The sequence below is a fragment of the Mugil cephalus genome, chromosome 15, assembly GCF_022458985.1.
Source record: "Mugil cephalus isolate CIBA_MC_2020 chromosome 15, CIBA_Mcephalus_1.1, whole genome shotgun sequence".
Taxonomy (NCBI): domain Eukaryota; kingdom Metazoa; phylum Chordata; class Actinopteri; order Mugiliformes; family Mugilidae; genus Mugil; species Mugil cephalus.
In genome coordinates, this window is record NC_061784.1 from 14,062,145 (window position 1) to 14,086,233 (window position 24,089).

At 42.3% G+C, this 24,089-nt stretch overlaps 2 protein-coding genes across 3 annotated transcripts; one reads left to right on the forward strand and one right to left on the reverse strand.

The window, feature by feature from the left end:
* Positions 1-50: 50 nt before the first annotated feature.
* Positions 51-8,932, reverse strand: ublcp1 (ubiquitin-like domain containing CTD phosphatase 1). 2 transcript variants are annotated; one of them, XM_047607985.1, is made up of 11 exons: positions 8,740-8,932; positions 5,965-6,221; positions 4,581-4,672; positions 4,268-4,353; positions 4,039-4,154; positions 3,798-3,896; positions 3,410-3,447; positions 3,182-3,280; positions 2,528-2,644; positions 2,319-2,446; positions 51-1,245 (listed from the first exon to the last, which is right to left on the reverse strand). In XM_047607985.1, the coding sequence occupies exons 2-11, from the start codon at positions 6,116-6,118 to the stop codon at positions 1,218-1,220; spliced, it is 957 nt and encodes a 318-aa protein (XP_047463941.1). In that variant the 5' UTR covers positions 6,119-6,221; positions 8,740-8,932; the 3' UTR covers positions 51-1,217. The 2 variants fall into 2 exon arrangements, with proteins under 2 accessions (XP_047463941.1, XP_047463940.1); XM_047607984.1 differs by lacking the exon at positions 8,740-8,932 and adding an exon at positions 6,553-6,705.
* On the forward strand, positions 7,956-23,402 carry LOC125021782 (RING finger protein 145-like). The gene is made up of 12 exons (XM_047607982.1): positions 7,956-8,279; positions 11,233-11,484; positions 13,125-13,233; positions 14,243-14,334; positions 14,941-15,176; positions 15,331-15,506; positions 17,516-17,656; positions 17,741-17,923; positions 18,387-18,534; positions 18,676-18,798; positions 18,914-19,147; positions 19,254-23,402. The coding sequence occupies exons 2-12, from the start codon at positions 11,301-11,303 to the stop codon at positions 19,992-19,994; spliced, it is 2,367 nt and encodes a 788-aa protein (XP_047463938.1). The 5' UTR covers positions 7,956-8,279; positions 11,233-11,300; the 3' UTR covers positions 19,995-23,402.
* Positions 23,403-24,089: the final 687 nt, after the last annotated feature.

Sequence of the window (24,089 nt, forward strand, 5' to 3'; positions counted from 1 at the left end):
CACTCTTTTTTTTAAAAAAATCTTAAGGAATAATGAACAATGTAGGCAGGTAAGGTACAAAAAAAAGGTTTATTGTCATATTTACAGCCAGGATGTCAGGGATGTGATAAGGAAAACACACAAAAAAATGCCTTTTTTTAATTTTTTTTTTTTTTTTTAATCAGATCTAACATTTCTCAGATCCCGAGAAATAAAAGTTGTAAACGGTTGTAAACCTGACAAAATCTGAAGAAACCCGGAGTGATCACATCCCTAATGTTCCCAAGAGATTCCGGTGAAGCTTCTACTTGAGCGGGAGACGCCTTCCCCCTCAAAAAAAAAACTTCCCGTCCTTCATCCGTAACTTGAAATAAATGTTGACAATAAGTGCTGATAAATCTCAAAAGCTACAAAGAAAAAAAAAAAGAATACATTTTTGATGCCGTCTTTTTTTTTTCCCTTTTTTGCTCTCCCTTCATCACCTCTCAACTATTAACTTGTGAACATCTCGTGAATGTGTGCGTCTAGCGTTGTGGCTAGTAGAGTCAGAATGTAACAGCTGCACAGAAAAACACATAGTACATTTTTTTGCGGGCAAATACACACACCCAAACATGTTCCAAACATGCACAACAGTTTTGATGAAGGTATTTTAGCATTAACCAGTCCCAGGATGACAGATTTTAAACTCACAGTAGCGTTATGGATTATTGCATATTGTTGCATGGCAAATTATAGGTTGCGAGCATCTGTTAGACGCCCAAGGGCATAGATCAATTCATGATTTTTATTATTTATTATTGGTTGTTTTCTGTTGTATCTGTTGTATTTTCAGTCTTGTTGTAACTGGTCGAGCTCCTACAGGCGTGGAGGTCACTGGTTTTTGAGCTTTTCAGTGACAGAAAAATCAAATAACACTACTTTCATGTGGAAATGTTTTCAGACGTCTGGAAGCAGGTTCATAACATCTCACATACTTTCAGGCAGCTGTGGGCTTGTATTTAAAAACCTACCCAGCACACTGGTAGTGACTGTGGTAGTAAACGATATTTGTAAAAAAACAAAAACAAAAACAAAAAAAATGTTCAAGACTAGGGAGAGGCAGAGGGCATGCAATTATATAAACGGGGAAGCCCGCGTCAGTCCTTGATGGACGTACAGTGAGCTTTGAAGTAACGGATCCGGATGATGAGAAGGTTGCGAGCAGCCCAAGCCTTTGTCGATAACGCGGCACCTCCTCAGTGATGCTGCCTCTTAGATAGGTACCTACAAACACACACATGCACATGTTTAGTTCATATTTCTCTCAAAGCACCTATCGTTTGTGTTCCTAGATCGACATTACATAGGTACTTTTTAAGGAAACTTTTTGATCTTTTGTTGTATACAATAATTCTAAAAAGTGCTGCAAGCACTAGTCACTTCTAGGGGTGGACATCCATAAGATTTAATTGATAACGATGCCATTATCAATCCAATTCTTTATCGATTCTCTTATCAATTCCTCCTCTGATATTTTGGTTTAGAAAAAGTAGGAGTTCGTGGTTTTGTGTAAACAACATCAATTTTATCGAGTTTCTAAACAAGAGATAAATGCTTGTGTGAGTAAACAAATAGGAAATTGGTCATTGGATCCTCACTAGCTCTGCTCCGCTGAGGCTGCAATTGTTGACCGGAGATTGTTGAACACACAGCACTCTCGGTATTTAATGCCGTGCATCGTGACAAATTTTTCAGCTTGTTGGTGGTGTTGCCGCAGTTGCTTGAAATTAGCGTGCAGCCTAAGCTGCACGTTGCGCTGCTGCAGTCCCTCCTGGTGAAGTGAAGCCACACTTTGGGCCATTTCAGACTTTCCGCCATTGCGTCTTCCTGTCGTCACGTGAGCGTCACATGATGAGAATGACACTGACTGTGTACAGTATGGACAGACCCATCGTGACGTCACCCATTGGATTATGAACCGCGAAAATGAAGCCTGAAGTGGGCGGAGCCTGCGGTCACCGTGTTGGATGAGCTTTGCTCCACCCACACGCGGATATTCCAAATATGGACGTGGAGGGTTGTGTCGGACGTTAAAACCCGTCCACCCAACTGTCCGCTACCTATTAGCTTAGGCTAGGCCACGGCTAAACTATTGAGGCCAAAACCATTTTTTGTACCAGGCTGACATGTTTAACATTGCTATAAAGTTGGGCTGTACAGAAAAGAATGGATAAGGGGAGTCGATAAGCATAAGGCAAATGATACTGATGAACTGAACCAGTCAGAACTGGTCGATGTCCATTCCTAATCACTACTACTATGCAGTTTGACTTTACCAGTGTTTATCGTGAGCCTACCTCTCCCAGTGTTTGTGGTTGAGTCCGCTGAAGTCTTCAAGCTTAGCGATTTCTTTGAGATACTGGGCCAGTTTGTACAGCTCCCGGTCCTTCTCTCTGTTGAGATGGGCCTTCATGAAGGGTCGGATCTAAAATGCAATCAAAACCAGTTTCAGCGGAACGTGTAGAGAACGGCGACGGAAAGCACTGAGGCGACGCCGGCAGCCCACCTTGAGACCGTTCTGTGGGTTCATGAGGAAGTTTCGCCCGATGTCGTCGAACATGATGGTGTTCTTCCTGTTGTAAAATTCTCCATACTTCCCCCATATCACACCCAATGGCTTCACCTGGAAAGAGGAGGCACGAGTTTCTTAAAACCGACCTGTCACCACTGACATATCAGCCTAAGTGTCAACATGCAGTCACACCTTGAGGGCTCTGCAGAGTGTAGACAAACAGGTATACAGACAGATATATGCATGTCTAAATATATATACATGTTTGTCTAAAGCCACTGCAAACATTGCATGCAAAATATGTGTAAATGTAATTTGAAAATTGTTTCTTATGTTGCGAAAGAAACGTTAGAATCAGTAATAAACTAATGTGCCGCTTGATTAGCTAGGTACGCATTAAAAATTAATGTATTTTATTAGAAGAGTTCTGCACTGTAGCTTAGTTTGACATGAACTACATGCTCCAAAATGAATGTGTTTCAACATAAACCGAAGGGAAATTTAGAGCAAACTTGTGTCAGAGTCCTGCACTGTAGAGAGATGTTACATTATGATGCGTTGGTTTTCACGAGTGCACCTAATGACCGTCAAGTATGTGTAATCACTGCAGTGAAATAGACCTGTACTTTGAGCTGTGTGTGTACCAACCTCCACAACTCCTCTCTTGGGGGTGTGTACCGTGATCATGGCCGCACTGTCCAACATGAACGTGATCTTGTAGTTAGGGTTGTCAGTCACTCCCAGCTCCTGCACATATGCACATATGCACAGACACACACACACACACACACACACACACACAGTCTTGATTTAGGTTAAATTGATAAATACTGCCACCTTTTGGCTAAAAAAGGTACAACAGAGTAGAGCACTTGCTTTCATTTTGGCATCAATCCACTTCATACTTGTGGCAGCTAAAGGGGGAAAGAGAAGATAAATAAACTGATGAGTGCAGAACACAACTTTCTTTTTCTTATATATATATATATGTTAACTCCTTTTCACACGTTTCTCTCTGTATCAAAAACTCCACTCAAGTCACGTACGAACTACAGGCCCCAGAAACATCTCCCTAAACATAAACATGTTTTTTTTTTTTAAAGACGTGGACAATTCTGCCTTTGTTTCTCCTCATGAGCTAGATATTCATTTTGGTCTGAACAATTACATAATTATCCAGGAGGACACATCCCAGCAAAAGTGTGTCAGGAACAGCTTATCCTCTAACATGTGCACTAAAGAGAAGAGAAGAGAAGAGACATACACCAGATGACAATGTCGTAGTCCTCGTAAGCTGATGTCAGAAACTCGTGGAGGTATGGTCTCATCAGCTCGTGGCCGGTTTCTGCACATGACTTGTGATCTGGACACACGTAACAGTCCACACACAGTATCCACGGTCAAACAAGCAACAGTTAAGTCCATCGTTATCAGTGTTGTGTATTATAAAACTGTAGAATAAGCGCTGTTGTGGATAGACAAGTGCGGGTTTCACTGTAACTCACCGAACAACGTGTAGTCCACATCCAGGACCAGGAGCCTCTTGCCTTCTCTGGGTGGGTTCAGTTCCTCCACCTTATAGTCTTTCACTCTGCGGGCTATTTTGGCCAGGTTCTCCTCTCTAAAGGCATAGAACAATATTGGTTCTGTCTCAAAGACACACATACATATTTTCTTACATCCTTTTCTCCTCAAATTCTTCTATACAGTCAAGGGCGCATATAAATGTGTGACCTGTTCTCCACTTCAATGACGTCCTCCTCGATGTCAAAATCATTGACAACGTCATCGTTCTCAGGGGGAGGGGCTAAAACCTCTTCCTTCACAAAACGAAACAGATTTTAAAAAGGGTATTAGTCAGAAGAATATTAAAATCATCACGAAACATCACATAAACCTACCAATAAAAGACTTAAATGAGCAGAAAACATGCTTAAGGTTGGGTTCCACTTTCATTAAGTAGTATTTTTTGTAAGTCTACGAATTTAGGAGTTGATTAGTCGCAAAGCTAATAAACTGGCTCCAGCTCCTTCACCCCACCACCTACCAGGCCTTCTTCTCTGGTGCCCATCATCATGATCTTGGTGTTGGGCTTCAGCTTCAAAGAGCCCAGCTTCACCTCATCTTCTGCAGGTTTACCTGTAGGCGGATATGTAAGAAAGAAGTCACTTTAGCTACAAACCAAGCTTATTCTTACAGCGACTGCACTGTTAGCTGGGAAACTGACATGTTTGTACGTATTAGCTTTTTTTTTATTGTATACAGACAAAGACATATGAACAGATATACGAAAAATGACACTACCACTAATATATAAATAATAATAGTGCAGTAAATTTTTTAAAAAATCCAAACAAATAAATCATAATAATAAATTATTAATAATAAACAAAATGGGGCCTTCCCTGGTCTGTTGGGTTCTGAACTTTGGATAGGTGGCTACGAGGTTGGTTTTGTTACTAAGTGGGATGTGGCATCAGTTCAGTGGCAAAACAATGGAGTTCAAAATAGCTGAATATACGTAATTGCACTCTTCAGGTTGATTTATTTGTACAGCTGACTGTTTTTCAAGTGATATCTGTTGCGTTAATAAATCCAGCCATTGTGTGGTGTTAACCTCCTTCCTATTTTTCCAGTTGAGCAATATTCTTTTCTTGGCAATAGTTAGGGCTACAAGTCGGGGTGTTATGATTTGTTCTGAGTCTATGCTGAGTGTGTCCAGATTTCCAAGTATACATACCGATGGGGAAAGTGGGATGTTGCAGCCAGTAAATTGAGATAGTGTCGTGGTGCATGGAGATAATCACCTGTTGTATTAAGTGTACAGTGAGTGCATATGTCTGTGGTGGCTATCCCATCAAGTACATTTTGTGCTGTGTAATGTGTGTTCGATGGATGATCTTATATTGTGTTAGTCTTGTGTTGGTGTTCCTGGACATATTGAAGATGTTATTGCAAAAGTTGTTCCAGAATTCATTCATCATTGGGGTTAATGTTGAGGTCATTTTCCCATTTACTTATTGGAATATGGTGTTTTGTCAGTGGAACGTAGTAGTTTATACAGTTTTGACAGTGGTTTGTTTGTTTTTGCAATTTTGTTGAGGTCATCTGATAGTGGTATTTGATATGTCTACTTTTGTTATGATTTTTTATTGAATGCATTGTAGACAATGTTGTTTTTCAATGCCATATATGTCAGTAAGTTGTTGGAATGATAGCAGGGTGTTACAATTAGTAACATAAATACATTGTACATATTAGCGGATTATGAATGAGGTTTGCCTGGAGAAATGTGGGGTTGAATTTATTTAAAGAGAAGAGTATTTAATCAAAAACCAAGCCCTGTTGTTACTGGTTCTGATACATCATCAGCATTATTTACACTAGCCTGCTCAGGAACAACACACTTGTGATCAGTGACGCCCTCTCACCTTTGACTTTGAGTCCCAGTAGTTTCTGTCTCTCTGGCAGCACCCCAGTCAAGGTCTTAATGGACTGCTTCAGGTCCATCACTGTGTCCTCCTCGGACAGAGAACTGATGGAGTACTCCTGACCTCCCCACTTTATGATCACTGATACCGACATGGCTCACACAGACTCGTCACACACATACACGAGTCAGGTATGCACGCTCACAGACACGCGACTGTAAGCAGGTTTTCCCAGGAGCAGTTACAGACATGCACACCTTGAAAAGAGACGGGGACAGGCAGAGGAACAAGAAGGGTGTCAGGGTGCATCTGGCTGTAGCCTGAGGTAAATCACAGAAAGTAGCTAATGGTGAAACACCGAGAACGAACCACTGCGTTACAATCTTTAAGCATGCGTGGATTTAATTGGCTATTTCCAGACACAACGGTCAAATGCAGCCTAATCAGAGGAGACACTGTGGCTGTCCCTGGTGTTGATATTTTTAGCACCGGATTGCTAACAGTTACTAGCAGCAGTGTAAACACGCCCGGCAACCTACCAACAAGCTAATATTAGCTGACTCAAGTCTACGGTCTGGGAACTCTTACCTGGCAGCACGAGTTAACATGTGACGCTCGGGGAAAGAAAGAGGCAAATTCTGTGCACAAGTTGAATGAATGAATGAAGTTTGCCGTTCAGTTTCATTCATCGAGAGGCTCTGCTGTTCCGACGCTTTCCGGCAGTGACGTAGAAAAAAAGCTTCGTTGCCATGACGACCATTCAACGGCTTAACATAAAAAAGCGTTTAATAGTTTCCACTGACGTCTTCATTAAATGTCATGTGATGCATAAAATATAAAAATATAGTATTAAAATACTACTATTTACGATATATAATGATCATTCATACATTTATATTACCACATATACGTATATCTGTAATATAGATATGCAATACATGGATATGGAAAAATATAAAATGGTAATATAAAATGTATAAATGTATAAACATTATATGATAAATAATTGGTATACACAGTATTAAATAGTATAAATAAATTGTATGTAAACGTAAATTCACGTTGATATTTCCACTAGTTATTTTATATTCTGTGTTATATGTTTTTATATTATCCGTTTACGTCTAAGATATCTGCATATATATTGTCAGGTATTTAGGTGGAGGGCAAAAGAAGAATTGCACTCACAGGGAAACACATGTTTCTACACTATGCACATAACAATAAATTTTTTGAAGCTCTTTTGTATCTCTTGAAATAAATATTGATAGCCTAAAATAGCATCATTGCCAAGCATTAGCAAGCATTGGATTTTTTTTTTTTTTTTTTTTGGTATTGTAACAGTAAATCAAAAATCTCAAGATGTATAATACTGTAAAGGATATGTAATTTGTAAGAAGCGGCGATTCTAGAGTCAAACCTTTAGGGGTACTTTAATGTCAAACTAGTGTGCATCAAAGAGGTATCATTTGGTTTAAAAAAGGTACAAGTTCGGAACAATAGATAAATAGATTACTTTATTTAACCCCCGAATGGAAATTAGGTGTGCAATAAATGCAAAACAAACTTAAAGATATGATGATCAACTAAGTTAGGCAACCCTGCCTAAGGGACATCATCACTCTATCATTTGTCTCTCCTTTGGACTGAACAGACTCTATGTCTAACATAATTCCTAAATCATAAAATCCTTTGCTGTCAACTTGACTAACGACAGCCTTAATCACTCGCATCTAATTTCACAAAATATTATATCACGGTAAAGTAAGGATAAGTTGTGTGTTTGTGACCCGTGGAACTACTACATCTGTTGTCCTGGTCTAATCAACCTGCCCAGTCTTCATGGTCTCCTGCAGTTATCCACTCCTACCTGAATTAACAATTCTCTAATCTGCCTACCTCAATATTCTGGGAGTCCCTTCATATGAGCTGCTCAGGGTTTCTTCCTGTTAAAGTGGATTTTTTTTAAAATTGAGTTTTGGGATTTTGTATAGCGTCTTGACACAATGTGCATTGTTATTGACGCTATATAAATAAAACTGAATTGAAGCGAATAAGAGTCGCAGCTGTCCAGTATAAGGAAGACAGGGGCGTCAGATGATTTAATGGGACGTTGCTAGTTTGCGCATGCTCAGAGCATCTTCACTCGATAATGGCTGCGAGGTGAGATGAGCGGATGGGCCGCGTCCTTTCAGTGTGAAGCGCACCCATCTACAGGACCGTTAACTCGGGCGGTGCCGGGTTAAAATGGTCGATATCCGACCCGAAAAGCATCCCGAAACTGTTGTACACAGTGCGAACATCGTCCTTCAAACGTAAGTCCCTTCTTTTTTTATTGTTTTGTTTTTTTTTTTTTCCCCGTCTCGGTTGGGCCGTAGCTAGCTTAGGGTCTCAGCTATGCTGCTGCTAGCTACGATATAGTTAGTCTGAGCTGGCTTAGTTTAGAGGGGCAAGCCAGTCCTAATCTTCAAACATTTTAAGTTATAAGAATTTTGTATGAATGCTGTAACCGGTTTGCGTGTTACCCAAGCAAATGGCCGAGCCTCTGGTATGTTGTTTTGCTGTGTTGAAGTGAGCTTGGTTGTTGTTAGTAGCTGACTACGTTAGCAGTAATTGTTGGCGCTGTGCCTGCTGCTCGATGCAGCTCATCTTCTCTGCACGGCACGGTAAACGGCATACATTGTCCCAGCTAGTTTACATATCCCCCCTACCACACACAAACACACAGGCTGAAATTAAAGGAGTTAATTTGTTGTAACATGTTGTTTACTATACCATGTGGGACGGTCTAGTTAGCGTAGGAAGTGTTGCAGTCTTTTTGCGGAGGGGATTTTTTCCCCCTCCTGTCGAGACGTCGGGGTTACTAGAGTTCATGGCTCTCCACGGTCGATGCAGCACTCACTCATCCCTAAACGCTTGCAGTGCCCGTGTTTCTGTTAAAGTGCACAATTATACCCATTGGTCCCATAAACTTCACCATGCCCTGCCCCCGTTGCAGTGAATGGATTAGCGGAGATATAAATCTGTGGACCGGCCGCGTTATATAAACTCGGGATTCTGCGAAGTGATCTCTTTCTGGCCAGTGGTGATGGTGAATCCACCAGTTATGTAAGTCGTCAGCATCTTGTCCCGGGCTGCGAGGACATACAGAGATGGAAACTCTGCTCCTGGCAACTTTAATCGCGCCTGGAGCTTTATTTTTTCAAAGGGAGTGGAAACCTGTTATTTGAGTGGCACTACAGAGGCTTGAGATGGAAGAAGATGAAACTGTATTATGTTGTGAAGTAAAGCACGTTGAATAGCTTCTCTTGTTTGGGATGCAGCTTCCCCTAAAATACAGTACGCTGCAACCAGAGCTCCCGTGTGAAAATGTTGTTTGCAACACTTAAATTGCAAGGTTGTAAACCAAGAATTTCAGTAAAAGCTGCAGGAGCTCTGTTGTGTTGAGTCAGCACTTCATTACTGCTAGAATTAAAAAAAAAAAAAAAAAAAAGGGCAACATGTTGCTCCCTGGAATTTCCCATACTTTGCCTTTGCTTAAGCTCTGGTGTTTCTGGATGTGCGCCTGGTTAACAATGCCTGAATTGTAGGAGGTCCATAAATCTTCCACCATGAGAAAAAGCAGGATTGATCGTCAAGGCTTTAATATCACTTCCACAATTAAATTAAATTAATTTGGGACTTGGTGATTACATTAAACGTGTTTGCTTTACACGAACTCGCAGTCAAACAGTTTTATCAATGAGTTATTTGATACAGTAGATAAAAACTCTACTCTAAATGTGTTTTTGCGATAGGAGTGTGATGGGATTGAACTCCGGGGAAAGGAAATAAAATTGTAAATAAATCTTTGTATAACACAATGTCCAACCTATTATCAAGCTATGTTTATGTCAACATAGCTTAAGTCACACTTGTAAACATGAAAAGTAACACGTTATCATTTCACTCTTCAATCGTGACCAAGGTGTTTGTTGATAGTGGCACACAAAAGTTATGTTATGCATAGGTGTGTTGTGTCTCTTAATACATATTTGAACTTTGAGTGGGTGTGTAAACAGTGTTGGTTTTGATTTTGATATGAATACTGTGAGAAGATTGTTGCCTACTGTAGTGTGCTTTCTGTTAGTGTACAATGCTATATTACTGTGTTTTAGTATGATTTAACTTTTACTTGTGCTGATTGTTATTGAAATGCAGTGGTATTATTTAGAAGCCAAAGTTGTTTGCTTACATCCACATAAAATAAGAAGTTAATTGTTAAGTTTTATAGCTTCATATGCATAAAAATACTTGTGATTGAGCTGGAAAACAGGGACGACATACCACTGGCATCTGCTCTAGGGAGTCTTTGAGTTCTTGTCTGGAAAAACAACAGATAAGAATTCAGCAATGGGTACCAGGCCAAGGCCAATAATCTGACAAATCTGACTGTAATGGCCCAAATACACGTCTTCTTCTTGCTGTTTTAAAGGCTAGAAAGCCACAGAGCTTTTGTGCTGCTCTGATGGACATTTATAAAAATGTGTATTTTATTGGATCTCTGAAGACTTCACACAAAGAAATGATTTAAACCATTACTGCTATTTTAGATAAATGTATTTTCTTCTGTATCTTATCCTAATGCTGCTGTGTCACCCTCAATATCTCCTCCAGGCTTCCATCAGAGTTCTTCCTTTACAGACTATTATTAATTTGGCCACTAGCATGCCAGGGTAACAGAACAGTGTTGGGAAATCTGATGACGCTTACCTGGGAATAAGCAAATTTTTTATTTTTTATTTTTAAGCGTGGGTTGTTTGTCAAAGCCACCCTTTGAAAATGCACCTGCATGAAAACATCCCAAAGCGTGACCACATACTTTTCACAGTTGGTTGTGCAGTATTTTTGATAAGATCTGTGCTGTTGGTGGGAAAGTGAACAGAGAGGCCTGCAGTCATTTGCATGTACTTGTCTACATTTTACGTTTGACTGATAGATTTGACTATGCAAATCCTAGTTGGAGCCGAAGGAATTATTCACTGGAACAATCTTTTACTAAAATCCTGTATAATATTTGTGGGTAAACCTTATTGTGAACCAGCAGAGTTTCCTTTTTGTTTTACCCTTCCTCTGTGGCTCACTGCCTTTTCGTGACCTTCATTATCTCCTCTTCTTCGCCTCCAGTTCACTTTCATCTTTTTTTCTTCCCGTCTTGATTTTATTGCCTGTAACGACGTTATATCAAAGTTCTCCTTTTTCCTTTTTTTTTGTCATTTCTCTCTGTAGAGCACCCACTGTTAACATCCAGTCTTAGTGGTCAGTTCTGCCTGCGGATCAGAGGTTAACCTGAAGCCATGGCATTGAAGGACCGCGTGGAGGCTGTGCTCAATGTGGGTCTTCGTGTTCCCAGCATCATGCTGCTGGACGTCCTGTACCGCTGGGATGTCGGCTCCTTTTTCCAGAAGATACAGCGCTCCAGCCTCTCCAACAACCCCCTGTTCCAGTACAAATATCTGGCCCTCTACCTGCACTACGTAGGTCAGTGCTTTGGTAACACACAGACACACACACACACACACACAGTTCTTTTTTGTGTGCACATACCCGTCCTGTATTAACACTTATCAGATGATTAATATTCAATAGTTGCACCAAAAAACGGTTTGCAACACACTGCGTTTTACACATTCGATAATGTACCATGTATTAAAGTTATCATGCCCTGCACTGTATCTGTCGTGCAGCTGCGTCGTAGCCGGCATTTGAGATTTTAATTGTTTTGGTTGGAAATCCTCATGCAGCGATGTTAGCTCTCCGTGGTCAGCTTGGTCTGTTTAAAAATGCTCACACGTGGCAGTAGGCAGGACGCCATGAGTCTGGGCTTTGTAGTGATTTCAGAGCAGTCAAGAGGGATTATTTGGTATGACAGCTAGAGGAGTGCGACCGAAACGTCCTGATTTACCCAGTGGTAAAATAAAATGTTAATGCAGCGTGAGTCTGGCTGTTCGGTTCTTGCATCAGCTGTGGCATTTAGGGAGTGTCGGGCAGTTGGGCCAAATCGATGTGATAACACGCTGCGTGTTATTGTGCAGGTGACTCTGCCAAACGCAAGTAAAGGATTTACAGTTTGTCTGAAACTGCATGCTGGGATCCCTCGTCCTGCTGTTGTGAATAGATTCCAGTCTGTAGCTGCATCTCTTAGGTGAGCAGCAAATCTGAAATCCACATCCTCCAGTATTAGAATCCCAGTTTCTGGATTCATCCACTGAATTCCACAGAAATCCCAAACCTCTGTAACACATCCCACAAAAAGTCAAGCTGGCAAGAACAAACTCTCAGAGGTAAAAGCAGTGAAGTAATGAAACATTCCTCCAGTGCAGTCAAATGTGGATTTGAAAAGACTCTTTCTAGCTCTGTCCACGGATTAAACTGTGACTGAGTCATTGTCAGTTGTTTTGATGAAACATTTCCGCTTAAATGTTGAATAGCAAATGTGTTTACAAGCCGGTCTTTCACAGCTGCTCTTAACCATGTGATCTGGGTAATGATGCACCATTTCCCCAGGTGCTGTACTCACTCACCCAGACTGGTACTCATAAAAAAAAAAAAAAAAAAGAGTCTCAAGTCAGATTGGTACAGAGCCCTTTTATGAATGTATAAAACAACGTCTGTGCAGAACAAGCAGCCAGTCAGGTGCGTTTCTGGTGACACAGTAGTGACATGATGATGGAGTTGACACCACAAAGCCCCGAGCTCAGCGTTGAGCTTTCTTTGTCTGTGTTCGTAAATGGCTGCGTGTGTGCTCTCAAACTTGGCCGCGGTTGGTTAATGAGGCCACGGTCTTGGTATGCGCTGGTGTGCACTCTGGGTGGACCGAAAGAATGAAGGGAGAGTCAGGTAGTCAAACCTAAGTAGCTGTTGCTGTGCACCGAAGAGTTTCCGGACAAGGCTTTGGGTGTTACGCTGATGTATAGTGAAGCTGTTTCCAGCGGTGACTTTTTGACTTCGCCACCAAAACTAGGTCCCTGTTGTTATGTAAGAAAACATCTGTCACACATATACGGATTCAATTTGTCACATTTGTAAGTGAAAACAGAATGGTCTGCGAACAGGAGTCCTGTAAAATGTGTTTACTTATTTATTTATTTATTTTTCCCTCGTGTGTGACTTCCTCACAGGTTACATCCTGAGCCTGGTGCTTCTGACTCTGCCTCGTCAGCACCTGGTTAAACTCTACCTGTACGTCCTTACAGCCTTGCTGCTGTTTGCTGGTCACCAAGTCTCAAGGTACAAACACACACATTCAGACTGAGACACAGCTCTCACAGTAACATGAATAACATGAATAACATCAACATTGGTGCATATATTAAGCAAAATTTTGTGGCCTTGTCTCACAGTGGAGTAGACACACACAGATGCAGCCATCTAATGCTTTGTTACTGAACTGTCATGTTTTCTGAACTGCATTTAGACCATTTCTCAAGTTTAATTCATGCTATATAGCCGGTTATACCAGACAATCTCGCTGCCTCCTGGCTTCAGGTGTGCCGCTTGCAGTCAGACACGCTTTAATTAACCATAAAAATAAAAAAGGGGGGAAGGATCTATCGAGATATTAAAAATAAACTTGTTTATCTTTTGAACAAATTAAGACATTGCTACAACAGCCCCAATTGACTATGTAGGAAAAAATGAACAAAAACATTTTAAAGACAAATCAAAATGCAGCCAAAAAACTGGTGTGGTACCGAAGTATCTGAGCTCTAAATTACCAGACTAGATAAAGGTGCGGACAGTTTTACTTTTTTTTTCCAGTAATGAGTGATCTAACGTGTTACTATTTCCAAACCAGTGATCAGATTAAAGTTACTTATCCAAGGTACTGTGCGTTTAGTCTATTTTTCACGTTATATTTTTATTTTCTTCTTGCGTCTCAGGGAATGATGTCATTTGTCTAACTTTGTTTTTTTCTTTAAATTAAGTAATCAGTAAAGTAACAAATTTTTAAAGGAATAATCAGTACTCAGATTACTTTTTCAAGGTAACTGTGGCAACAATAGGTGCGTGAACAGAGAAAAAAGTGTGTATAGTCAGGCAGGCAGACAGGTCACTAATTATCCTTATTAATTAACAAAGAATAAACCTGGAGCAAAAAAGACACAATTTTTACAAAACAAATGAATTTAGCTCCTACACATGCCACCATCATAAAGATCTATATCTATCATGTCAGTGGTGTGTAATTGCAATAAATGTCCTCGTTATGTTGAGCACTTTCCTTTGTCCTTGTCAGGGACTATGTTCGCAGTGAACTGGAGTCCGGCCATGAAGGACCCGTCTACCTGGAGCCGCTGTCCATGAACAGATTCACCACCGCGCTCATAGGTAGGATATGACATCCATGAATGTGACCTGGGTGGGAGGATGATGCAGTAGATCCTTTCTCATCTCTTTGCTTCTCTCTCTTCTTCATTGTTGCGCACATTCATCTAGAAAATCAATAGTAGCACGGGGGGAAATGAACCGCATATATATAGATATAGATGTACAGCGTAGCAGCAGAGCGACTAAACCACAGCTCAATAATCCGTCTTCCTTAAGGGAGGAACTAAGCTATTACCAGCTCCAGAGTTGCAGTTTTATTGTGTATATACCTGTGTTACTATGAAGGAGAATTAAGCCAGAAACCAGCTACTATACTTAGTACTCTTCAAGATGGTCCTTCTTCAAATAGGAAATGTCTCTTACTAGATAGTAGCAGAGTTTCCTGTGTTATAAATAGATTATAGTCATTGCTGATCTCGGCAAAGCAAAAATAACATTGATGCGGGGGAGCTTAAAACCGCTTCTTTTTGTGGTTGTGTTTTGGTCCTTGTGTTTGACGGATGTCAACATTTTGGAACATTTTTTTTAATAATAATTCTCACTTACCAAAAAACATCAACATCACATTAGTAACTGTGCACTGTGCGTACCTGCCTCTGCTTTCAGGTCAGCTGGTGGTGTGTACGCTGTGTTCCTGCGTGATGCAGACCAAGAGGATCTGGCTTTTCTCTGCTCACCTCCTCCCTCTGGTGGCCCGACTGTGTCTGGTTCCGCTGGAGACCATCGTCTTCATCAATAAGTTCTCCATGATTTTTACAGGCCTGGAGGTCATCTACTTCCTGGCTTCCAACTTACTGGTACCATATAACCTGGCTAAGACGGCATACAGAGAGCTGGCTCAGGTAATAGACTGGTCAGGAAAGCTTTCCAACTTTTATTGTTTATGTTTCAGCTGTAGTAATAGTAGTGGTTCTGAGTAGTTTCTTTATATGTCCTAATCACCCCATCTCCCCTCTCCTCTGTGTCTCCATGTCTTTCTTTCTTTTTGTCCCCCAGGTGGTGGAAGTTTACGGGCTGCTAGCGTTGGGCATGTCTCTGTGGAACCAGCTGGTCCTTCCGGTTCTCTTCATGTGTTTCTGGCTGGTTCTGTTCGCTCTGCAGATCTACTCCTACTTCAGCACCAGAGACCAGCCTACCTCAAGGGAGAGGCTGCTTTTTCTCTTTCTTACCAGGTTAGACCACGGTTCACATTGTAAAGGACGTCATATAATATATGCCACTTGACATCTGTTTCATATATGATACAGTGGGGGAAATAAGTATTTGATCCCCTGCTGAATTTGTAAGTTTGCCCACTTCCATAGAAATGATCAGACTCTGGTTTTTATGGTTTGTTTACTGGTTATGGGTATAGACAGAATATCAGTCGAAAATGCATAAAAAACACACAATCTAAAAGTTATAAATTGTTATGTATTTTATTAAGGGAAATAAGTATTTGATCCCCAACAATTCACTTAGAATTCAGGCTCCTACAGATTGGCTGGTGCGCATGTGGCACACAGCTGTGCTCAGTCAACTAATTACCAATACTCCTGATCTTAACTCGTCATGTATATAAAGCACACCTGCTCTAAGAATCAGTTTCTTACATTCCAACTTCTACAGCACCATGGGCAAGACCAAAGAGCTGTCAAAAGATGTCAGGGACAAGATTGTAGACCTGCACAAGGCTGGTATAGGTTACAAAACCATCAGCAAAAGGCTTGGTGAGAAGGTGACAACTATTGGTGCCATTATTCGCAAGTGGAAGACCCATAAAAGGACCATCAACTGTCCTCGGTCTGGAGCTCCCCGCAAAATCTCGCCTCATGGAGTGAGGATGATGATGAGAAAGGTGAGGGAGCAGCCTAAAACAACACGGCAGGAGCTTGTTAATGATCTGGAAGCAGTTGGGACCTCCGTCACCAAGAAAACAGTTGGCAACACACTGCGCCGTTATGGATTGAACTCTTGCAGTGCCCGCAAGGTCCCCCTGCTCAAGAAGGCACATGTACAGGCCCGCCTTAAGTTTGCCAGTGAACATCTAAATGACTCAGAGAAGGCTTGGGAGAAAGTGCTGTGGTCTGACGAAACCAAAGTTGAGCTATTTGGCATTAACTCGACCCGCCGTGTTTGGAGGATGAAAAAACGTGAGTATGACCCAAAGAACACCATACCCACGGTTAAGCATGGAGGTGGAAACATCATGTTTTGGGGCTGTTTTTCAGCAAAGGGTACAGGGCAACTTCACCGCATTATGGGGCCAATGAATGCAGCCATGTACTGTAACATCTTGGACAAAAACCTTCTTTCCTCAGCAAGAACACTGAAGATGCCTCGTGGGTGGGTTTTCCAACATGACAATGACCCAAAACATACTGCCAGGACAACAAAGGAGTGGCTCAAGAAGAAGCATATTAAGGTCATGGAGTGGCCTAGTCAGTCTCCAGACCTTAACCCGATCGAAAACCTGTGGAGGGAGCTGAAGCTCCGAGTTTCCAAGAGGCAGCCAAGAAACTTGAAGGATTTAGAGACTGTCTGTAAAGATGAATGGGCCAAAATCCCTCCTGCGCTGTGTGCAAACCTGGTGACCAACTACAAGAAACGTCTCATCGCTGTGCTTGCCAACAAAGGTTTCTCTACAAAGTACTGACTTGTGTTGTGCTTGGGGATCAAATACTTATTTCCCTTAATAAAATACATAACAATTTATAACTTTTAGATTGCATGTTTTTTATGCATTTTCGACTGATATTCTGTCTATACCCATAACCAGTAAACAACCATAAAAACCAGAGTCTGATCATTTCTATGGAAGTGGGCAAACTTACAAATTCAGCAGGGGATCAAATACTTATTTCCCCCACTGTATATAACGACGTACACTTCCAGTCAAAAGTTTGGAAGCAACTTCAAGTTTCCGTTCACACTGCTGTTCTTAAAAAGTAGAAAGAAAAACTCAAATACCCAATAATTACAGTAAAAACGTCTTCTCATGAGTTACTCTTTCTATAATAATCATGTTTATTGCCTTTATATATGTATAGCCTTGTTTGTCTGACATGCACAAAATATGCAGTTGTATATAAAAATATGATCTAAAAAAACATAGGTTAAGTTAATTTAATAATCTTAATTAAACTGGGCATAATAATAAGGTGTAACTAATCTTTACTCTCCTCCTCCACCCTGACCTCAGTATTGCAGAATGTTGTAGTACACCGTACTCTCTGCTGGGCCTGGTTTTCACCGTCTCCTTCATCGCGCTGGGGGTACTCACGTTGTGCAAGTTCTACCTGCAAGGCTACAGAGCCTTCATGAACGACAACACCATGCACAGGTCGGTCACTGTTCTCTGAGGGTGTCTGCTCTGTCTGCGTTTCTACTTGTTTTCAAAGCGTTTATCTGGTTCCCGTCTGCGCAGGGGGATGACAGAAGGCATCACTCTGCTGATCCTCGCTGTCCAGACGGGCCTCATCGAGCTGCAGGTCATCCACCGGGCCTTCCTCCTTTCCATCATCCTCTTCATCGTCGTCGCCTCCATACTGCAGTCCATGCTGGAGATAGCTGACCCCATAGTCCTGGCCCTGGGAGCGTCCAGAGACAAGTAAGACGTGCACTTCTTTTTCTCCTAAAAAAAAAAAAAAAACTTGGAGGGCTTTCACGCCTTTATTTTCTTCTGGTTCAGAGAGTATTTTAACTGTGCCTTTAACACTGGAATTCCCATAATGCATCAGCTAAACTACTTGGCTATTATAAGGCAGCCTTATCAGACCGTGTGTAACGCGTGTTCACTCTGAAAATGACCACCCTCTCCTGGCTCGACTGGTTTTGAAACGACCGAGGTGTGAAACGCCCTTATTTTGTAAATGATTCTTCATGATCATATTCCATAACCATAAACCAATAAAACCTGTTTGTTCATGTTCCAAACTAGCTGACGTATTGTTTTATTACCTAAAAGCCCAGACTTTGCATTGGATAACAAGAAATGGAAGCTGGCTGAATGCCTGTAATAACGTTGAACCTTATCCTTTTCCCTTTTTGTGTGCTCCGCCGCCGTCCTTTAGGAGTTTGTGGAAGCACTTCAGAGCAGTGTCTCTGTGTCTCTTCCTACTGATCTTTCCAGCCTACATGGCTTATATGATCTGTCAGTTCTTCCACATGGACTTCTGGCTTCTCATCATCATCTCCTCATCAATCCTCACCTCACTGCAGGTAACGCAAAAGTGTACAAATACAGTCCATGGCCACATTCATCTCCCTGAATCAGATTGTAGGCTGTTAAAAAAAAAAAAAAAAACTACTCTGCCTCTGTACAGTTTACCAAACTGATTCATGGTAAAACGCTCTCCTCAGGTTCTCGGTACTCTCCTCATCTATGTTCTCTTCATGGTGGAGGAGTTTCGTAAAGCTCCCGTAGAGAACATGGACGAAGTCATCTACTGTGTGAACGGGACCTACAGATTGCTGGAGTTTCTGGTACTTATCACACACACGCAGTATAGTGTATCTGTAAGCGTATTGAGAATAACAGTGTCATGCAATTTGGCGACAGTATCTCTATCTCACTGCGAATGGTTTCCCCCCTTACCAGGTTGCAGTGTGTGTGGTTTGCTACGGCGTGTCAGAGACTGTATTTGGGGAGTGGAGCGTGATGGGCAGCACCATCATCCTGGTCCACTCCTACTATAACGTCTGGCTCAGAGCCCAGCTGGGCTGGCAGAGCTTCCTGCTCAGGAGAGACGCCGTGAACAAGATCAAAAGCCTCCCCACCGCCAGCAACACACAGCTGGAGCAGTACAACGACATCTGCGCGATCTGCTACCAGGTACGAGCTGCTCGGTTAAGATCTAAAGAGGATGCACGACGACCGAGAGTCACTTTTGAATTCCACGAGTTGAAGCTAAGCTATTGTGAAATTTGGTTTCTTTCAGGACATGAACAGCGCCGTGATCACCCCGTGCAGCCATTTCTTCCACGCCGGCTGTCTGAAGAAATGGCTGTATGTCCAGGAGACATGTCCTCTCTGTCACTCGCAACTCAAGAGCCAGTCACCAGCCGCCGCCGCCGCCAGTGTCCCAAACCAAGACGCCCCCGCAGCCAATCAGAATCCTGCAGGGCAGGACGAAGCCATCGCCAACAAAGAGCAGGAGGGTGGTGGCGCTTTGCAAAATAATGGGACAGAGGAGGAATCAGTGGAGCGGGAGGGAGACAGTGGACCTGCCACATCAGCTGGCGAATCTTCCTCCTCCTCCTCCTCCTCCTCCTCCTCCTCCTCCTCCTGCATGCCCTCTTCATCCCAACATCTGGTCAGGCCTCCATTGTCATCCTCGTCTTGTTCTTCTCCCCCACCTGTGACTGATTCTCTGCAGAACCAGTTGCCCACAGATCATTCCTCTCCGTCTTCCTCCTCTACCTCTGACACATCGGACACGGTCGACACTCCTCCATCCCAGTCCCCGAGCTTCACCCCCTCCATCCTTCATCCCTCGTCTTCACAGGTACTCCCCCCGGCAGAGGTGACCCCAGCTGAACCTGAGCCCGCCCCTCAGCCGAACTTGGCACCGGACAGCGACGGGTCATCTACTGGTCCATCCTCACAGTCTGACCAGCCCACCTCTCATTCTGAGGAGCCTTCTTCTTCTCCTCCTCCTCCTCCTCCATGCAGCCTCTGAGCTCCATCGTCACACACGCTGCACATGCATGCACATTTAGAGACACAATCCAAGCGCTCCATCTGCTTTTACTTCTCCAGCCACGGGCTCTCCTGTCAACGTCTGACATCCAACTCCTTCATATCCATTTTGAGAGGGAAGAAATCCCCGACTGTCTCTGAGAACATTGCAGCGTTACAAAATGGCAGTGGTTACAGCTTCACAAGATATTTCTACTTTTTAGACAGTTGTCTGGAAACAGTTTGTCTAAGCGTGTCCCATGAAAAGCTTAACTCTCGCCAGCAGTGATTTCATTACAGGCGCAACCCTATCCATCTATTATTTCTTTTCTTTTTTGGAGGGGATTCAAAACTCGAAAACGGGGACTTGGTAAACTCATCTCAGTAAGAATTGGGAGCTCTGCATCATGTCCACACAATGTGAACTCTTATACGAAGTATATAAGGATTTTGTTTTGTTTTATTTTTGACAGTTTTACATGTAGCAACATTTCCAAACTTTTTTTTTTTTTTACTCTTCTTTTCAATGCCAGACTTTTAATTTGGCGGGGTTCTCCCGTACTGCCTTTGTTTGTGCAGCTGTACTTCCAATGCTGTACATGTCAGAGTGTTGGGTGTTCCCGGGAGTCCTGTATGTGCCATGGGAATGAATCAGGAACGAGGTTTCATTTTAAACCGTGACAAAGTCTTAACATTTCATGAAGTCCATATCTTTAGTAAAGATTATTATTTTTTTTTTTTTTTTCGTCTGGATGACAGTAGTTACATGTATTAGTGACTACTAAGCATTAACAGAGACTGAATGTCGTTACTTGAGGCCATCACATGACCTGCAGCCTGGTGCTAAGCAGAGGATTAGACGCTGTGGTCTAGAGAAGCGTTGCAGTGTGAACAAATTTGGTGCGTTCATCGAAAGTAACTTTGATTCATTTCACGTGTCAAGCTTTCGGCTGTTACACTGCTTCAGTGTTCAAATCAAACTTGTTTGGCTGGTCCCAACAACAACAACAACAACAACAACAAAAAAGTTAGTTTTTTTTTTCCCTCATCGCCAAACTTTTGTATTGCTGTTGAAGAGCTGTTATTTTTAAGACCGTTTTTACATTACCGCTCCATCAGAAAACTACCGTGCAGACGTCGAGCAGGGAGCGCAAACTTTTACCGTCTCATTTGCGGTTTAATTTCATTTACTCATCAGCGCGTAAGCTGATTCCCAAACACTCATCCAGTCACGTCAAAGAAACCTCTATCTTCTCAGACCATCGACATTCTCCTGCTCCGCCGCTGAGCACCACGAAATGTAACTACCAGCATATTGAGCCGTTCAACAGCTTCGTATTTCCACACGCGCTAGCGCACGCTCCTCAGTCGGCTCCTGGGTTTAGCAGGAAAGTGCGATGAAGGGAAATTAGCCGAGAGACTTGAGAGAAACGCGGAGACTGATGCACGCTTGTATGTAGAGCTTGCACGCCGCCGCACTCGCCACAGAATTCGTTTGTCCCCGGTGTGCTCCGACATCGCTGCCGATGTGTTTTTTTTTTCCTAGCATTTTCTTTGTTTTGGGTTGTATTTGCACTAATGTCATTTATACTAGCGACGCTCCAAAGCTGTTCTGTGGCTGTCAGCAACCAAATACCCTCTGATATTTGTGTACGAGGAAACAGCCCAAACTGTTTGTGTGTGTGATGTGTATATACATGTTTCTCTGTATGGTATCTATATTTAACCAGAGGAGTGTAAATAAGATCAGGGCCTGGGTTTTCTGAGGCTTCCCAGTGGTTTGATTATTCTTTGTTTCTTTACACGCCTGTGAACAAAGACTAACTTGACTAAGGAGCTCTTTGGGAAACCAGGCTTTCTGATCTGAGACCAGCCAGTGTTACTGCTTCTCCAGTCTGTATGACGCGCCTTCGAGCTGGTGTGATCACTCCGGTGCCCTCTACTGTTAGGAGTAGGATCAGCACGGCGCAGACGGACAGGAGACGCACTAGATAATATTCAGCAGTATTGATTAATACCACTATTACTAAAGGTCTTATTACTATGAATGACTTTATTGTTGACATTGAAAAGCGTCGGCCGCAGGGTTGAGAATGAATACATGATGGATGTAGGATCAAACCGGGGCCGACGCTGCGTTTGTGTTTATTTTTTTAAGAGATGAAATGTAGAGATTGATGTATTTTGCACACGTTCCTCTGAAAGTCGAACATAAGGACTCTGTGTATACGACTCCTCATTATCAGCTCCATTCTTAAGACGTTGTTTTTTTTTTGAAGACTCAACTGAAACGGTTACAAAGATTTGAAAGGCTTTCATGCACATTTGTTCAGAGGGATCACCCTGCGAGACGAAATGTGACATGACCCACACGGTGACAACTGTCATTGGCGGCTGTATGTGAATTTGCATTGCAGTATTAAATGATCGATCACTCAGCAGAGAAGCCTGTCGGCCGTTGATTCCACGCGCGCTTTGCTCAGTTTGCGTCGGAGACATCAAAGTGTCTCCATTCTGTGACGTATATTTCCCCTACATATATTTACTATTACACTTTATAACCTTTCACCTGAGAACTATAATATGGATGGAATATTTAAAAAGCAGTCATTTCAAATGCATTATTTTGCATTCCAGCGTGTCCGATAGTCCAGCTGCAGGATTTACTTCATGTAAAATGCATCAGTGACTCTAAAGGCTATTTGTCCGTGAGCTAATGTGCCAACAAACACATGAACCGCCACCACTGCTGCTACTGCTGCTGCGCCTTCATTCCACATTTTAGCTCCCTCTATTAGGAGCTTATTTAGGTTTTAAAATGATACACTTCTGATCAGTGTTTGCATATCGTTTAACGTGAAGTATTATTATTTTTGCAGCAGAAACGAGCCAACATTCCCACACCGTCCTGAGGGCGTCTCTGTGTAAATATTAACACTCCTGCAGGTGCGTTTTAATTTTAATGCGGCCTGCACTGAATTTGAGCTGGAGAAATAGTCGGTGTGACAGTCAAGTCCGGTCGCGCATCAAATATCCAGAGGTTTCAAATATTTAATTTTTCACACATCTGAGGAAGATCATAACTTTAAAAGTGTTAGCAAATATGGAAATGGAATCTATAGCTGCCACCGAGCGCTCCGTTATTTAACCGTATTCACTGAATGCATTTTCACCACCGCTCCTCTGACTGACAGGTGGGTTGAGATTTACCTCAGACGGACCGGTCGCATTCGATTTGGGGGGGGGGGGGGGGGGGGCCGAGGCTCCCTGCAGAGTTTTTGTTTCAGATTTATTCATATGTCTCAGATTGAGGACCTGCTTCATGGTTGGTTTTTTGGACTTTCTGCCTGGCATTGCCTTGGTTATTTTACAAAAATTGAATGTCAAATAAAATGAATCATCCACTCTGGACAGTCTGGCCTTTCGTTGTTTATGCTCGAACTTGCAGAAAAGTTGTTTAATTGTATGTATATTGTTGTTGGACTTTAGTCTGCCAGTCAACTGGATTGTATTTATATAGTTTCAATAACCATCCAAATTGCCTCAAGATGCTTCACAGATCCCGGGGAGGGAAACCTCTGAAGCAAGCCCTGAGGTGACGGTGGCGAGGAGAAGCTTTCAACTCTTTTAAAAGGAAGAAAATCTTTCAGCGCCTCATATGGGGGCTCCATCTGTGTTGGAGGTATGTGGAAACATGTTCGGTTTTGTTATGAAAAGCAGCTCATTTGTTAATATGTCCAGATTAGCAAAGAAAACGAACATGCAGCATATTTAATGTAACAAATTCTTTAATTATTACTTTCAATTCTAAACAGGACATTTGTTAATATTACAAAATAAGATGAGTGAGGGCTTTTGAGCTCGAACATCTTCACGTGTTGTTAGAATTGATCTGCAATAGCGGGCCATAGACACAAGGTGGCGGTGCTGTTCAGTTTTTCAGGCTGGAAACTAAACCAGGAGACAAACCACCGCTGGAGACACACACATAAACACACACTGAGGACTATTTCTGCCACATTTCTTTATGGACTTACTGCGAACCACAGGGATGATGGTGGTGGTCTGTCATCTGACAAAAAAAAAAAAAAAAAAG

Coding starts and splice junctions, on each gene's coding strand:
- ublcp1 (XM_047607985.1), bottom strand. CDS start 6,118: ATGTCGGTATCAGTGATCATAAAGTGGGGAGGTCAGGAGTACTCCATC. Junction 4,354..4,580: donor GCACCAGAGAAGAAGGCCTG/GTAGGTGGTGGG, acceptor CGTTTTGTGAAG/GAAGAGGTTTTAGCCCCTCC. Junction 3,448..3,797: donor CTACGACATTGTCATCTGGT/GTATGTCTCTTC, acceptor TTCCCCCTTTAG/CTGCCACAAGTATGAAGTGG.
- LOC125021782 (XM_047607982.1), top strand. CDS start 11,301: ATGGCATTGAAGGACCGCGTGGAGGCTGTGCTCAATGTGGGTCTTCGT. Junction 15,177..15,330: donor CATACAGAGAGCTGGCTCAG/GTAATAGACTGG, acceptor TTTGTCCCCCAG/GTGGTGGAAGTTTACGGGCT. Junction 19,148..19,253: donor TCTGCGCGATCTGCTACCAG/GTACGAGCTGCT, acceptor GGTTTCTTTCAG/GACATGAACAGCGCCGTGAT.